General features: G+C 32.3%; 1 protein-coding gene across 3 annotated transcripts in view; it reads right to left on the bottom strand.

Moving 5' to 3' along the window:
• LOC111615112 (protein FAM199X-like) overlaps positions 1-17,803 on the bottom strand; it is a 29,850-nt gene extending 12,047 nt beyond the window's left edge. Inside the window, exons 1-2 of one of the 3 annotated variants that reach the window (XM_023356510.1) lie at positions 17,627-17,803; positions 406-474 (exon numbers count right to left, since the gene is read on the bottom strand). In XM_023356510.1, the coding sequence (XP_023212278.1) occupies positions 406-474; positions 17,627-17,661 (104 nt within the window). In that variant the 5' untranslated portion in view covers positions 17,662-17,803. Of the gene's footprint in view, positions 1-405; positions 475-15,390; positions 15,617-17,626 lie in introns of those variants that run through there. The other 2 variants (XM_023356509.1, XM_023356511.1) reach the window with 2 other exon arrangements.
• Positions 17,804-19,007: the final 1,204 nt, after the last annotated feature.

Here is a 19,007-nt window from a genome sequence, read left to right as displayed (position 1 = left end):
TCTGCTCGAACATCCAGTTTGTGCAGGTGCCAACTCGTGTTTACAGTAATACATAATCTCCCTCTTCCTGAATGGTCAAAATCTTTTGTGAAAGTTGAAATTTCAATGCATAAATTTTCCCATCACAAATGATCGAATTCCCTGAACATTGAGGATATCGTGTATATATACATACACGCTGACTTTTAGTAATTTAAAGTAATATGAATACTAAACCTTAGTAAAATTTTACGTAAAAAAAAGGGTGCGCACATGCGTATGTTGCGTCTACACAAATTTTTTAAATGTAAAATTCAGTCATAATAATTTTAGTTTTTAATAAATCAATACACTCAAATTTTATATAAAGATTTTTAAAAATCAAACCATAGAATACTTTTAAAGAGAAAATTATTAAGTACATACCTGTCTATTTCATTGTTCAAAGTCGTAATATCAGTTTCAAATATATCAAAATCCATAACAGAATCAAGGCTAAAAAAATTTTAAATACTTCTATTAGAATTTTAAACACATTAATTCTATAAATAACTAAATTTAATAAATATAAATTATAAAAATCAATCATCATCAAGATTATTTATTTAAAAGCAGGTTACAGTCGACCCCCTATAACAATGTTGATAATTCCGTTTTTATGTGAAATCTACGTTGTACGAGTCACTTAGATTTTACAAATACGTGTGCCGGGCTGTGAACGGCTCACGTATTTGTAAAATCTAAGCGACTCGTACAACATGGAATTCATATAAAACGGAATAATTAACAGTGTTATAGGGGGGTCGACCATATTTAGAAATGTATTATACTATACTTTAAGTAATCTGAACTAAAATTCAGCAAGAATCCTTAGAATACTAGGCTGGATAGTGTGTGCAGTAAATTCAATAATAACCAAAATTGTTTCTACAATATTTACATTTCTATATTCAAGCATGGGATCATACTTTTTATTTAGATTTGTTATAAAGCAGCAAGCAACTACCAAACTGAAAAATGTGGTGGTGGTAATTTGAACAAGCTTAGCTAGCATTAGTTTGAATAATAACGAGCATACTGATTACACTAATTACTATAGTATACAGTGTGTTCACTTTAATATCTATCAATGTGTAAAACAGATGTTTCCAGCATTACATCACTATATGCACTATATTAATTCCACTACAATGTTTACAAAGAATAAATTAATTTATTCAAAAAACAAACATATATAAACCATATGGTAGTTCCAAAGCAATACACAAATTTTCTAATATCTCCCAAGTACAAGAATAAAGAAAAAGAATTATTTTATGATGATTTATCATTTATCATAATGTACAAAGAATCTCTGACTTTAAAGCATATCTATGAATTACGAAAATAACCAGAGGAAATAGTTCATAAAAAAACTCATGCCTTTATAAATCCAGCAACTACAGTGGTACCTCAGTATACGTCTGCTTTAGAATACGTCCAATTCGAAATACATCCTGTTTGGACGAAACAAATTTTGCTCAGTATACGACTTTTGTTCGGTATACGACATAATTCAATTATACGCACCATCAATGAACAAGTAGCACTATCGATGTACTAGACCAGACTAGACGTTCGCGGTGCAATGGTTTATAACTTTAATTTCTTCTGATTTTAATTCGTAAGTAAAATTTTATTATTTTTATTAAGCACGAATCCCAAATAGGCAAATGAAAAGCGACAGAAAACTAAAAAAATGACTAGAATTACAATGGAACTGATGAAAGAGATTGTTGAGAAATAACGTGGCACGCTTGTTCGAGATTTTAACTGTTGTTTACCATATTGGCAGAACAATGATATGGACAATCGCGAAAAATAAAGACATTATTAAATCTGCTAACGTTGCAAAAGGGGTTAAATCAATTTCTAAACAGAGATCGAAGACATTAGATCATGTCGAGAAATTGCTTTTGCTTTGGATAACTGAAAAACAGTGCTGGAGACAGCATATTGGAAGCAATTATTTGCGAGAAAGCTAAAAAGATACATGCTGATCTCACGAGAAATAAAGCAGGAACTAGCCAGGAAAGCTAGGTGTTTAAAGCCAGCCATTTTTTTTTACACAAGAACAGATTAATCATTTTTACATTACTTCTTATGGGAAAGGTTGGTTTGGTATACGTCCAATTCGGTATAAGTCCAAACATTGGGAACGGATTAAGGTCGTATACCGAGGTTCCGCTGTATTTTAATAAAAATAAAAACATTTTTGACTTTGAGTTTTACTGATCTTCCTCAGTTACAGACTACAAAGGAATGTAAAATAAAAGAACGTAAATACAAATTTAAAAGAATGCAAGTACTAGGATTTCTCTAATGGGATCCTGGAATCTCAGCTGTTTATTTTAACTCTTCTCATCTGGGAAATCACGCAAATTTCTTAAAAGTTCACTTTTTTCTTGTTAAAGTTGAGGAACTTTTGAAAATAGAAAGTATAATTAACCCATAAACTGTCAGAATATATTTGTATTTATTAATTTTACACCTGCTTCTTATTTTTTTTTTAATTTTTGCTTGTTATGGCATGTCACAGATTGTCAATAGTCAATATGTAGCCTATCTGCAGCAGAACTCTGAAAATTCTTTACTTGTCAGAATCTGTAATATCTTGAATAATTGCGCCGATGATGTCTTAATTTTTAACCATGCCCAGTAGCTTCAATGATTGCATTATGCAAATTGGGCAAGGATACACACGAATATGAAGTTTTTCTTCATAAACCTGATTATTAAAGCCAAACAAACTGCCAAATTATTGGGATATAAGCTTGATGTTGCTATTAAAGCAGCAGAGGTAGACAAATCAAAAATACTAGACAGCAAAAGTAGTACTGCGATTTTGACTGTCGTCTAAATTGTCGTAAGTTTTTACTTGGCAAAATTTTTTTTACATCTCAGATGTTTTTGTTTGGATTTGCTATACAATGTTGTCACCTAGCCAATAAATACAATAATAATCATGAAAAATTTAATACTTTTTGTCAGATTTAAATCTAACTGGTCATGATTTAACTACAGTAGAGCGTCGATTTTCCGAAAGTCAATTATCCAAAACGTCAATCATCCGAAAGAATTCCAGTCGGCAAATTTAAATTTTCGCCAGTGCTGTGGAGCTTCAATCTTTGGCTATGTCTTGGGCTATTCAAATATTTTACGTTTTTGATACTAAATTAACATCTGAAGTATAATTTTTTATTATTTTTATATTTTTCAATATATTTATTTTGTTTTTACAAAGTAAAAAAATAATTTTTAACGATACAATAGTCTTTGTTAGGCTTAACATCGACGAAAATTCAACATGGCGTCACAGACAACAAATAAAAATTTCAACATCGAATAGGTTAATGTGGTCTAAGTTTGAGATGTGTCACTGATACAGGCCATAAATAAGGCTTCGATGACCTGGCCAGATTGTTGATACTTTTTGCCAGGTGCTCTGACTCTTTTTTACCATATAAGGCAACAAATTCGAAGTTCTTAGACATCACTATCGATTTCACTCTTCTTACCTCATAATTTAACTGATTTTGACATCTCTCCTCATTAATAACCATATGTTTAGCTTCTCTCTACACTTATCCAAAACATTGTTAAAATTGTCAATTTGTATGGTTATTTGATTGCCTTATCTATTGGTCAGAAAGGCCAGGTGGTGGAAAAAAGTGTGTTTTATCCAATTCTCAAATTTAACTGCATATTAATGTTTTCCCTTTAATTAAACTAATGAATTGCTCCAGAATCTCACAAATACAATCTAACTGTTTATATGGACCATACATATTAGAATGAGACTTTTTAAAAATTTAATATGTGATAGACAGATTAATAAATAAAATTGCACTATTTTTCTCAAGTGAAATATACTAGCCCATCAGAAAATTGGGAATTTTTCAGTGGGCCAGTTTACCACTAGTGATAAAATACCTTGTTAGAAATAATGATTAAAAAACTTAACAAATTTAGCAATCATTTAATATTTCAATAAAATAAATCTTTGACAAAGTGTGATTTTTATTCATTAGACATAATAATTTAGTTTTTAAATTCTTCTGTTTATTTCTTAGGTGAACTGGATGCCAATCGACCTGTTCCTTTCCGTTTGACTCCAAATATATCAGAATTTATCACACCCATTGGTGTTGGTGGCCCTATGACTGCAGCAATGATTGCCACAGCTCGATGTTTGGTTCAGCCTAATTTTAGAGTTCAGGCATTACTGAGAGCAATTTTGATTGATGAAATTCTGGCTTGGTATAAAAAGGTAAAAATAATTAATTAATGATGCATCTTGAAGTAAATTATGATTATGAAATAAATAACAAAATGTCTTATTAGCGACAAGATGAATCACCCTGTACTGCTCAAGGTGACACAGAAGGGGAGTTGATTACTATGGTTACAAAAGCTGTGGNTTTATCCAAATCAATTGGGGACTGGGGTTGTTCGGATAACTTATTTTTTGGATAACCGATTATGAACGAAAATATATATTAACCTATCCCATGTTGAAATTTTTCTCCGTTGCGTGTTGCTTTGTGTTGAATTTTCGTCGACGTTAATCCTAATGTAAACTTTTTAAAATAATAATAATGTCTGTTGTATTGTTAAAAATTATTTCTTTATTTTTTACAAACAAAATAAATATATTGAAAAATATAAAAACAAAAAAAAATTATACTTTAGAAGTTAATCTAGTATCAAAAACATTCGATTCAGCATGACACACAGTCCTCAGAAAAACACCACACAAAAGTGCCAGTGCTCCCAGCTAAAACACACATACCAACAAAAAAAAAATATTGGAGTAGCCCAAGATATAGCCAGAGATTGCAGCGCCACAGCACTAGCAAAAATTTAAATTTGCTGACTGGAATTCTTTTGGATAACTGACGTTTCAGATAACCGACTTTTGGATAAACGGCGCTCTACTGTATATGTCAAAGTGCGCACAAACTGATGACAGTAGGACAAGGAAAACCTGACCCATGATGCCTGACTGCTACAATTGCATCAAGCAACGTATTACATTCAAAATTGCAAAGGTTTTGGTATAGTTACAAAGATTGGTACTGCTTTTGATGTATTTTGTTTCGTTTCCTCAAAGTATCATTTCACATTAGTATTCATTTCATATTAGGCATTGTCACAGTGTCTACCAATTAGCAGATTGCATTATGTTGATTCTTTTATAAGGACATCAACATTGTGTGTTGCAACATGATTTGTTTCAAAAAATTGTTTATGCTCAAAGGATCCTAAAATTTCGGCCTGCCGATGCTCCCACTCCTCCACGGAGTGGTGCTCTAAGATCTTGCATACCTGTGGAACGCTTAATACAAGGCATGCCGGACATACAAAAAGAATACTACAGATGGTTGGCTACATGCAAACTTAAGAACCGAAAAGACTCAGTACAGGTACACCGCTTCAGAGAGGATCTATCTTGCACGATTAATTGGATTTGCAGTAATAACCTCACTTTAATTAAGGTAGATAAAACCAAGGTGTTGGTCATCATGAGGAGGAAAACGTATGAAAAGGGTCTTGGGGAATAAATTGTTTCTTCATTCATAAGAATCACAGTCATATTTTACAATGGACCAAATATTTTCAATTGGAAACAAGCAAGTTTTCAGGCTGGTCCAAGAGCTTTATTTTTTTTAGATGTAAACTATTCTTTGGGTTTTTTGCATGTATGACATTTAACTCCATTCTGTTGAAAAGATTACATCATTGTCTTCAAAATGATCTTCCATTGTTGGAATGAGGAAATATTCTAAAATAAAATCATTTACTGTCTCATTAAGAAATCAGAATTTTCCGAGTCCATTACAGTCAAGTGAACCCCACACCATAACTTAGTTGGAAATTTAATGACTCGTAAACAGTCTGGATTACTGATTTCGCATTTCAAGCACCAAACTTTTCCTCTATAATTTAAATAAATACAAAATATATTTTTCTCATTAAAAATGACTTTTTGCCATTGTTCAGGTGGTTGATCATTTTTTTCTTTTGAACTTTTGTCGGATGAGGTTTCTTTTCTGGTTTGGCTGCTTTATAACCCATCTTCAAATAATTGTAAACCATTGCTTTTGAAACTGGTTTTTTCCAATCACAGATTTCAATTCTTGTGACATTTGTTGCAAGGTTGCATGTCTATTTTGTCTTACAATTTTTCTAAGTAATGATTTCTGTTGTTTCAGAAGTAAAATTGGATGACCAGAAAGTTTTTCACTTCCAGTTTCATTAAATTTTTGAATTAATTTTTGCACATTAGACTGCAAACAATTCACTTTCCTTGCTATTTCTTGTTGTTTAATATTTTCTTCGTGTAAATCAATAATTTTGGTTATTTGATGCAGACTTAATTGTTCTTTCTCGCCTTTGATGTTTACCCTGCTTTTCTGACAATTGCTGGATTGTAATTTATACAATATTACCTGTATATTATGTATTAAAAGCAAAATGTTCTGTCACAGCCACACACAAACAACAAATTTAACAATTAATTTGATTTACAATTTGAAAGTTTCAAAACAACTTGTACACTTCTATGCATTTGGAGCTAGAACTACTTAAAATGACTAAGACAAAACCTTTCTCACTTTGTTTCTAGCTGTGTAAACACTGATTACAAACATTTCTGGCCTCTTAATAGGCCTTCTTTGGGTACACTGTGGTCTGCTAGAATGTCGGTTGGTAGATATTCAAATGATGTCACTGTTTACATAGGTTTCGTCTTACCAGTGATGTCAGTGTTGTTGATAAGGTTTAGACAATACTGAGGGCGTTAAATTTTCTTTTGATATAAAATTTAAGGTGTGCGGACGACAACTGATGGGATATATTGCTAAAGTTGAAGAAAATAAAGTTGGAAAATTGGAAAATACACACGCTAAGTAAAGAAGATATACTAGAGACTGTGAAAGGCTTGCTGGGTATGGATTGGCCTATCTAGATGGGGTCATAGATGATACCGAAGTATAAACAATGTCAACACCGTTAATAAACCTTTGATACAATAAGAAAACGCATGCAAACGACTATAGATGGGAAAAGTGTTACGCTTGAAAAGCAGAATTGGAAAATACATGCGAAAAGTAAAAAAACACACTAAGGGTTGCAACAGGTTCAGTGAGGCTGGGTTGGTCTATTTAGTTTAGGGGGTTATTGAAGAGTGATTTCCACGTGGAGGAGAGAGTCTGCATCTCTGCTGTTGATACAATTCTCTTTGAGGGATTGCGCAAATATTTCAATGGTTTCAACTGTTCTAAGTTTGCTAATTTAACGCCCTCAGTATTGTCTAAACCTTAACAACAGTGACATCACTGGTAAGATGAAACCTATGTAAACAGTGACACCGTTTAAATATCTACCAACCGACGTTCTAGCAGACCATAGTGTACCCGAAGAAGGCCTATTAAGAAGGCCAAAAACATTTGTAATCAGTGTTTAAACAGCTAGAAACAAAGTGAGGAAGGTTTTGTCTTAGTCAACTTTTACAACACTGTTTAAAAGTAAAAGTGTATAAAATCTTTATTATTGAAGAAGCTGCCCTCCACTTTATTCTAAGGTTGAGAGAAGTGATTCCCAAACTTTTTCAAGCCACCGCTCCTTGGTTCCATAAACTTATATCCAATGCCCACAACCCATTTTCCCTTGTGAGAGAAAGACTTGGAAATATTCTTATAAAAGCTTGTCTATGAACCTCACACCGTATGTCCTTACCATACATTGTTCTCCATAACTGGAAACAATTAAACGCAATGTTTCTTCATACCCATTTAAACAGAGGAAAGGGAAAAGTTTTCAGTGACCCAACCCTTGCCTATTCTCACCATTCAGTCAGGACCCTGCCTCTAGTGCTACCTGTTGCCCCCATAACGTCTTTTCACCCCTAGATTTACTCACTGCCCTCAGTGGATGATAGCACCCACGTTGGGAACCACTTATTTCAACAGTTCAAAATAAAATCAGCTGATGATTTGGTAGTCAGAAAAGTAAGTATATTTTGTGTTCGGCAAGAGTAACATCCAAATAATTACTCAACATTTGGTATTCAGCCATCCCTATTATATTGCAAAATATTTCTTTTACTTAATCTATTTTATATTTTTTTTTATCGCTAATAAATTTATATAATTCGTACTCTTAAACTTTTTTCAAATGAATATTCTGAGTTTCTAATCATTAAAATATTTCATTGATTTATCCAATAAAAAAAAACTTAAAAACACACAGTTATAATCATAAAGTTTCTTAATTTTAAATTATAGATGGTAAATAGTATATTTACTTGCTGAATTAATTTAAAAAACAACAACTTTCAATCAAATATTTTGATTTTTTATGTTATTTTATTCTATAAATATTAAATATCTTTTAGAGTCATCTCTATCATAAACTATGACATCATTAATATTACATAATTTATTATATAAACAATTATAAAATAATAGTACAAAACTTAAAACATTTATCATATGAATTGCTGTACTAAAATATTCATTGTATGAGTTATAAAAAAATTATCGTCAATTTTATGAAAGACTTCTATAATTTTACTAGTGAAAAAGAAAAGCCTTCATAATATGCTGCAATAAAGGCTGCAAAGGCTTCATAATAAAGGCTGCAATTTGAACAAATTGCAGACCTATAAATTCCCACTGACGTCCGTCTGTCTTTCTTTAATCTACAGGACAGAGTTTGATGAAAGATGAGACCAGATATGGAAACCTTGGGCAGGAGGCCCAATTAACTATATACGAACTTCAGTACAGTAGAAGCAGAGTTCTTCGGGGTAATCCTTAGCACTCTCTCCGCAGTGGAAATTTCGAAAAATCCCTTCTTAATGTGCATTTTCGTGGCATACCCTAACTGTATACCAAATTTCAACTTTCAACTTCTAACCACTTGGGCTCTGCGCTTATTATTATTATTATCAACCCATCTCGATTATATTATAAGACTGCTCTGCTAATCCCTTATTTTTCGATCTAATTGTAAGCACGTACATAAGCATTCCGGGCATTCTTTCTCGTAAACAAGATTCTTCTACACTACTCAGCGAAGGTCAAGCAGCAAAACCAAGCACATCTTTATTGCCTGTTTTTCTCTATATATTGTTTCACATCATTAGTGTAATTTGCCTGAAGTGATTTGTTTAATACATAACCTGTTTATTACCACTGCTACATTTACATAGTGTTTTTTGTTTATTTATAGTACTGTACTGTTAAAATGCAATCGAGATGACAAACTGAATTTGCTGGTAATAAACCAAAAAAACAAAGGTCTGCAATTACTTTAGAAGAAAAATTAAAAATAATTTGTATCTATGAAAATGGGAAGACAATAACAACAATAGCTGGGAAGTGAATCGACCTATTTTGACAGTGAATACAATAGTGAAGGTGAAAGTTCACATTGTTGAAAGCACAAAAGGTGTGGCAATGTCAAAGGGCACAATCGTTACTAAGAAAAGACTGGGTCTGATTTCAGATATGGAGAAATTGTTGTTTCATTGGATCGAGGATACTATACAGAAGTGAATACCATTAAGTTTTCTGATTATCCAGTAAAAAGCTAGATCTTTACACAAGATTTACAAGAGAAGGCCGGCATAATGAATATGGAGAGCACATTTAAAGCTAGTGCTGGATGGTTTGACCATCCAGCACTAGCTTTAAATGTGGTCAGCAAAGCATCAAAGGACTTGAAAATTAAATTGCTAACAGTATACTATTGTCAAAAATCTGCGCGCTTTTCAGAACATTGACTTGAGTATGCCATAATCTGGAAAGCCAATGCCAAGGCTTGGGTTACACATGCACTTTTCAGAGACTGGTTTAATGACAACTTTGTTCCCCAGGTAAAGGAATATTGTGCTGGAAAAGGAATCCCATTTAAAGTTCTCCTGCTACTGAGCAATGCTCCCAGTCATCTGAAAGAATTATGTGACAATGACGAAGGGCCTCCCTATACTTTGGCACCATGTGACCAAAGGGTCGACATCGTGTCGGCGAAGATCGCAATGACAAGTTTCGTCAGGACTGACACCACTGTGTCTTTATAGACAGACACAGAAACTGTTGTGTTCTCGTGCGAACGATCGCATGTGTGAGCAAACAGATTTGGGATGGAGGGAGAGACAGTGCACTGGAAGTGACTTATGCAGAGACAGGTTAACAACTATTTAATGGATAATTACAGGCCATACAACATTTCAATTTTAAATATGCTAGCTTTTAGATACATTTCTACGATTGATAGATATTAACTTAATGGTATTCACTTCTGTATAGTATCCTCGATCCAATGAAACAACAATTTCTCCATATCTGAAATCAGACCCAGTCTTTTTCTTAGTAACGATAGTTATGATGTGACGTTATGAACAAATGATGTAAACACACAGAAAGTCTGGATTCGGATCCTCACAATTAGATGACTCATCCAGACATGGAAGTTGTTTAGCAACCTCTTAGAACCACCTCACTGTTGCAACCAATAGATCAAGGTTATTGCAACTTTCAAAACCTATTATCTGTGGCATACATTTTCCCAAGCAGTCAAGGCCATTGATAACAATATGAGAATAACCTTACATGATTTCTGGAAGAACTACAACATCCTTAATGCCATGAAAAACATTGAAGTGGCATGGGATGAAGTCAAGCAAATAATGATGAACGCTGCATGGAAGAAACTCTGCCAAGAAATAGTCAATGATTTCAGGCATTTAACTGAAGGAAAATAACAAATGCAGCAAGCTATGGAGATGTGCGTGAATCTAGCACAGCAGTTAGAATGGGAAGTGGATAAAGGCAACATCGACAAACTTCTTTTAAACCACGCTGAAAAACTAACCAATGACGACCTTATTCAGTTGGAGGCATTCCGAAATTCTGAAGAAAATACTGAATCATTTGAAGTGCCAACTCCTAATGAAAAGAAATTTTCTACTAAAGGATTAGTGAGGTTTTTAACCTAATAGATACGGCATTATCCAAATTAGAATGGATGAATTCAAATACCAAGCAGTTTGAAAATATAAACCACTGCATCAATTCTGATATGTCCATCTACAAGGCGATCTACGATGAAAAGAAGCAGTCAACTAGACAATCAACTTTGGACATGTTCGTGAGACCTTCAACCAGTGCCAGATATCCAACTTAGAAGTCAGAAGAAGATATTTTCAAAATTTAATATTTCAGATTATCTTTTTCTTTCTTTGTTTCATTTATATATGTACTTTGTATTTCTATTGTTCTTTTATACAAAAAAATAAACAATATATGTACAAAACACATATAATAAACACAGTATTGAGTTATTACTTATGTAGTTACACTTAAGCAATTTACAAATTCGACTTACGTAAAGGTCTACTGTCTGCATTACTTACATAACTCAGGGTATTACTGTATAGAACGTTGCAAAAGAATTCAGAACAAGCACCACCATTTACAACTGAGGACTTTCAAAACCTTTTGAATTATGTGAAAACAGTTTGAAAGGCATATCATGGATTAGATTCAATTCTGTTAAATTAACAGCTGCTCAATATGTTTTCTTTATTTTACATGCATTGTTTATTTTGTAATCACACAACTTCCAAAATACACTCATATTTATATTCCAGTGTCTTAGTTTACATGCCTGTATTTAACATGAAAAGATAGCCAACTTTTTATTTTTGAAAATTATAAATGTCATCTCTGAAATTATAAAGAAATTTTTTAATACTTAAAGAACTCTTGCACATACACATACAATATGCAGCAGAAAACCTCCCAGATTTTGTTCTGCCATTGCCTGATCCTTAATTAATAGAGTGGAACAGAATATCGTAAAATCTTTCATAGCATATACCTAACCAGTTTCTTTTGCCATCATAGCTTGAATGGGTGCAACACATACTTTGCAAAAACCAAAACAAAACACCCACATGGCAAACTACAGATGTACTACACCTGCCAATTTACAAAATAGCTAGTTTTCTGGTAATTCTGAATTTCTGGAAGCCAGATATTTGACCCAGTATTGTACAGTATGTACATATAAATTTTTAAAATTTCCTTTATGAAATAAATAACACACACATCTCAGAAAAACCTTTAACTGATGTGAAATAAGATTTAATAGTACAGACGTTTTCAGACCCCTCCTGGGTCCTTCTTCAGGTAAAAATCGTTTGAAAAGTTAATAAATATGAAAAATATTCTTTTTGAACAATTATTTAAAATTGAGAAGATAGAATGGAATCACGTGACCTATAGCTCTGCACGTCACGGTTTCCACGTCATAACGACAGCTATTTAAATATTTTCCATCTTTTTTAAAGTTTTTACGAATAACTTTGTCGTAAAGCATAAAATACATCACATAATCTCAGATAACCCATTTACTTCCTTTAATTTTAGGTTTATGGTTCACCTAATCCTCCTGTTGTATTAGTGCCTGCCATGCCAAAGAGAGAGAGATGTCATCTCTGGAATTAATAGGTGACGTAGTGCTGTATGCCCTGTATATTTCTATTTGCTCCAACCATTTGAGATGGTCTAAATATGAGGAGGTGGTAATTAATTTAGCATTTGCAAAGTCTGCAGTTATTTCTGGATCAGACGCATAAGTTCATAAGGAAGTGGTACATTTATTTTGTTGAATATCACGCATGTGTTCTTTCAATCTGATCCCAACAGCTCATTTTGTTGAGCCTATGTAAATTAAGTCTTTGCCAAAATGATGGTCCCTAAGTGGCACTCTATATACCTCCGGCATTCTTTCTTCCTTAGATTTGTCTTTTCCATTACGTAGAATATCAAATATAGAGGGGCATCTTCGGAATGCTAGGGAGATACCCCTCTGCCGTGCGATTCTACTGTGTATTGATTTCAATAGCGGGTTGTAGGTAATCGACACCCTCTATTTATCCTCCTTCTGGTTGACATTTATTGAATTAGCTCTTTTAGAAGCAGACATCATTTCTCCGAACCATTTTGACATTTTTGGTATGATGTTGTGGTACCCATGTTGTTTGGCCACTTCACAAAGGTATCGTAGTTCCTGTTCCAAAGCCCTTTGAGTAGATGAGTGTGTGTGAGCTCTTTTAACAAGAGCCCTGAACGCCGCCATCTTGTATTGGACAGGGTCACAAAAGTCTGCCGGGATATAAGTTGGATTGTCTGATGGTTTGCAATACATGGAGGTGTAGATGTTCGGTCCTCCAAAGTCAATATTCAAATCCAGAAAATGCACCGATGAGTCGCTGTGCTGTTCGACCTCAAGGGTAAGACCATATGGATTGTTGTTCATTTGGTCCAAGAATTGGATGATGTTCGGAGAGTCTCTCCAGAGAATAATGATGTCGTCAACGCATCGTTTGTAAATTATGATGCTTTGGAGGAAATTCAGCAGTATTTTGTTTTCCTTTGTATTTTGTTACTTTGTTTAAGATGCACCATGTTCTGGATGACCAGTTGAAGCCAATGAAAACAAAATAAAGTACTGATTGAAGCAAACTGCCAAATAACAACACATAAAATCATTAAGAGATTAAATTTGTCAAATTGAACCATTTATGATTACTTGAAACAAATTGGTTTCGTTTCAAAGCTCAATATATGGGTTCCACATATTCTTAAAGAGAGATGCTCTCTTTGGTAATATTTTAATGAAATTTTTTTTTTTGGAGCTTTTACCAAACAATTTAACAATTGATTCGAAAGTGTACTATCATGTTAACCATGATAGTACACTTTCGAATCAATTGTTAAATTGTCTGGTATTCGCCAGATCGAGCACACTCGGATTATTACTAGTTCCGATCTATGCAAATTTTTTTTAATTGTAAGACATTTACCTGAAATGACAATGTCAAAAAATCACTCTGATCAGTATTTTGTAAGCAACGATAAAAACTTTTATAAATGTGAAATCGTGCTACTACCAGAAACGATGATAACAGATATTTGACCAAAATGGTTAATATATAACTCAATAAAATATTTATTTATTATAAAAAATATTATGTTTTTTTCCACGGAAAAAAAAAACGAACTTACTTTCTGAACAACCCAATAATTAAATAAGAGCCATGTTTTACACAGCTTCTATTTTATTTTATTACAGTGGAACCTCGGTATACGACCTTAATCCATTCCCGATGTTTTCACTTATACCGAATTGGACGTATACCAAACCAACCTTTCCCATAAGAGGTAATGTAAAAATGATTAATCCGTTCTCACGTAAAAAAAATGGCTGAATTTAAACACCTCGCTTTCCTGGCTAGTTCCTGCTTGATTTTTCATGAGATCAGCGTGTATCTTTTTAGCTTTCTCGCAAATAATTGCTTCCGATACGCTGTCTCCAGCACTATTTTTCAGTTATCCAAAGCAAAAGCAATTTCTCGACATGATCTGATGTCTTCAATCTCTGTTTAGAAATTGATTTAACCCCTTTCGCAACGTTAGCAGATTTAATAATGTCTTTATTTTTCGCGATTGTCCATATCATCGTTCTCAGAACACAGTTGGCAACAGTTAAAATCTCAAACACGCGTGCCACCTTCGTATTTCTCAACAATCTCTTTCAGCAGTTCCATTGTAATTCTAGTTGTCTTTTTAGTTTTCTGTCGCTTTTCATTTGCCTTTTTGGGATTCGTGCTTAATAAAAATAATAAAATTTTACTTACAGAATTAAAATCAGAAGAAATTTAACAAAGTTATAAACCGTTGCACCGCGAACGTCTAGTCTGGCCTAGTACACCGATAGTGCTACTTGTTCATTGATGGCGCGTATAATTGAATTATGTCGTATACCAAACAAAAGTCGTACACCTAGCAAAATTTGTTTCGTCCAAACAGGACGTATTCCGAATTGGACGTATTCTAAAGCAGACGTATACCGAGGTACCATTGTATTTATATTCAATAATAGCTTCTACACAGAAAATACAATACGGAATGATAACGAATTAGCCATTATCTTTACAACCATTACCAACATATATATTTTCAATTAAACACACCAGCCTTCGGTATAGCATTTTAACACTCAAAATAAAAAAATATTCTTATAAATAAATAAAAAAAAATCATTACACAAGGTATGCATCCAAATGTTCAAAGGTAACATAAAAACTAGTGTAAGGCTCATGAAACATGTTTGTAGCAGCTTGAACTCTTCAAATATGGCTTGAATTTCTGTACAGTTACCATTTTAATTGAATTAAAACTGATTAAACTTTTAAAAATTCTTAACTGTAAACAACTTCAGGAATTCTATAAACATTACTTAATAATTATAAGACTTTAAAATGTCTTAACTTTTATAAATGATTAGCAAATTTACCAATGGAATGTCATATTAGGTCATGCAACTTCACCATCAATGGACTCACCTGGACATTAATCCTAAACTATTGGATTCCAACATATTTTCACTTCTAATTCCGAAGCTTATAAAACTTATTCTAATTAATTACACTAACGGTCACTATGTTATACATTTAGTAATCATTTAGCTACTCTCAACAGATGTCGGCTTCCTATACCGTACAACGTGGCTAACAGACTAACATAATAATGGCGCTAAACAAAACACAGAAATTCCGCCATAAATATATTTGGTTGTTTTATTTTTATTTTATTAAATTATTTATTTTAATTTATTTAAGATTAATAGTATAATAATAATTTTGAATAATATCGCCAGTTATAAAATAAAGTTAATTTATTTTTTATGTTTATGATGATTATTTTTAGTATTTTTAATGTTTTAATAGTGTTAAAACGTGTAATTTTTTAAATAAATAATTAAAATAACGATTAATTTAACGTTTTTGTTAATATATGAAAACGATTAATTAAATTTTTAAAACTTGTATTCAAATTTTGAAAAGACAATACTAAAAACAATACAATAAAAAAGATAATATTTTCCCCGTGTATTTTAATTTTATATTATTGTAATTATATTAATAAAACATAAAAATATATTTTTATGAAAATTAAACGTAAATTCTACAAAGTAACATTTAGATGAGATTATTTTTCTTTTTTCTGCCTTTTTGGTAGCAAGCGGCTTTTTCCATTTCCATCTTTTTCGGATGTCCTAGGAGAAAGGACGTTATCCTACCGCTTTTTTTTCCTTTTTTTAACTCTTTCCACTACTAAGAGCGCCTTTTTTTTTAGCAAGCCCATTATGGATTCGGCCAGGCCGCTTCCATAATGGGCTTGCTATAAGAGACCCACTTAGTGCCCATAGGGCGGAAAGAGTTTAAAAAAATAATAAATCCCGAAAAATGTAGTCTTATGGCAACACTGCGTGAAAATAAACAGAAATAACATACACATATAAATTTTATATAATATCATTAAGTAAAATTAATAATAATAATTTTTAAATTATTATTTCAACGCGTTATATAATATAATAAAGCCACAATGTTTATAAAAGTAATTTAAGAATATTATATTATAAATATGACAGAATTAAAGGGACGGAAGCTNCTTTTTAGCTTTCTCGCAAATAATTGCTTCCGATACGCTGTCTCCAGCACTATTTTTCAGTTATCCAAAGCAAAAGCAATTTCTCGACATGATCTGATGTCTTCAATCTCTGTTTAGAAATTGATTTAACCCCTTTCGCAACGTTAGCAGATTTAATAATGTCTTTATTTTTCGCGATTGTCCATATCATCGTTCTCAGAACACAGTTGGCAACAGTTAAAATCTCAAACACGCGTGCCACCTTCGTATTTCTCAACAATCTCTTTCAGCAGTTCCATTGTAATTCTAGTTGTCTTTTTAGTTTTCTGTCGCTTTTCATTTGCCTTTTTGGGATTCGTGCTTAATAAAAATAATAAAATTTTACTTACAGAATTAAAATCAGAAGAAATTTAACAAAGTTATAAACCGTTGCACCGCGAACGTCTAGTCTGGCCTAGTACACCGATAGTGCTACTTGTTCATTGATGGCGCGTATAATTGAATTATGTCGTATACCAAACAAAAGTCGTACACCTAGCAAAATTTGTTTCGTCCAAACAGGACGTATTCCGAATTGGACGTATTCTAAAGCAGACGTATACCGAGGTACCATTGTATTTATATTCAATAATAGCTTCTACACAGAAAATACAATACGGAATGATAACGAATTAGCCATTATCTTTACAACCATTACCAACATATATATTTTCAATTAAACACACCAGCCTTCGGTATAGCATTTTAACACTCAAAATAAAAAAATATTCTTATAAATAAATAAAAAAAAATCATTACACAAGGTATGCATCCAAATGTTCAAAGGTAACATAAAAACTAGTGTAAGGCTCATGAAACATGTTTGTAGCAGCTTGAACTCTTCAAATATGGCTTGAATTTCTGTACAGTTACCATTTTAATTGAATTAAAACTGATTAAACTTTTAAAAATTCTTAACTGTAAACAACTTCAGGAATTCTATAAACATTACTTAATAATTATAAGACTTTAAAATGTCTTAACTTTTATAAATGATTAGCAAATTTACCAATGGAATGTCATATTAGGTCATGCAACTTCACCATCAATGGACTCACCTGGACATTAATCCTAAACTATTGGATTCCAACATATTTTCACTTCTAATTCCGAAGCTTATAAAACTTATTCTAATTAATTACACTAACGGTCACTATGTTATACATTTAGTAATCATTTAGCTACTCTCAACAGATGTCGGCTTCCTATACCGTACAACGTGGCTAACAGACTAACATAATAATGGCGCTAAACAAAACACAGAAATTCCGCCATAAATATATTTGGTTGTTTTATTTTTATTTTATTAAATTATTTATTTTAATTTATTTAAGATTAATAGTATAATAATAATTTTGAATAATATCGCCAGTTATAAAATAAAGTTAATTTATTTTTTATGTTTATGATGATTATTTTTAGTATTTTTAATGTTTTAATAGTGTTAAAATGTGAAATTTTTTAAATAAATAATTAAAATAACGATTAATTTAACGTTTTTGTTAATATATGAAAACGATTAATTAAATTTTTAAAACTTGTATTCAAATTTTGAAAAGACAATACTAAAAACAATACAATAAAAAAGATAATATTTTCCCCGTGTATTTTAATTTTATATTATTGTAATTATATTAATAAAACATAAAAATATATTTTTATGAAAATTAAACGTAAATTCTACAAAGTAACATTTAGATGAGATTATTTTTCTTTTTTCTGCCTTTTTGGTAGCAAGCGGCTTTTTCCATTTCCATCTTTTTCGGATGTCCTAGGAGAAAGGACGTTATCCTACCGCTTTTTTTTCCTTTTTTTAACTCTTTCCACTACTAAGAGCGCCTTTTTTTTTAGCAAGCCCATTATGGATTCGGCCAGGCCGCACAATGGAGCGGCCGGGTGGTGATGGACGGGGCCCGACATATCCGGACGAAACACTCCCCGAAAACTTCCTCGGGATTTAACGACCCGATTAAGATTTCGATACCGGGCCTACCAGACGGATCGAAAAACCCCAGATAATTTTCAGGAATGGTTCGTTCCAGATATGTGAGACCGACTGACTTGATATTATACTGTATTTAATGACTTTGGCACAAAGGCAATAGATGAAAACACGACAGTTCGAAGTGTTTAATAGACAATCCATGAGTTTATTTGATAGTTAAAAGCTTAAGTAGCTTTTTAATACGTTCTCTACAAGGTTGTTTTTATCTTCCTTTCTTGGAAAAAATAATAATAATAAACAAATCCGATGAAAAGGACCATCAAAGTTGTCTGTTCTTGCAAAAACAATAGTTTAATTACTAAAAATACAAATTTTATTAAGATTGTGGCCGTCGGCCATAGTTTTATATATATTTTTGTTAACTTTAGCTAGGCTCAGTATTTCCTTTGTTCTTTTGTCTTATCTGTTCTAGAACTTTCTCCCTTAATCCCTAT

Source organism: Centruroides sculpturatus, unplaced genomic scaffold (genome assembly GCF_000671375.1).
Source record: "Centruroides sculpturatus isolate CEXI.00-Female unplaced genomic scaffold, Cexi_2.0 scaffold2333, whole genome shotgun sequence".
NCBI lineage: Eukaryota > Metazoa > Arthropoda > Arachnida > Scorpiones > Buthidae > Centruroides > Centruroides sculpturatus.
Note: the sequence above shows the minus strand (reverse complement) of the source record. Positions and strands in the feature narration are given on the sequence as shown.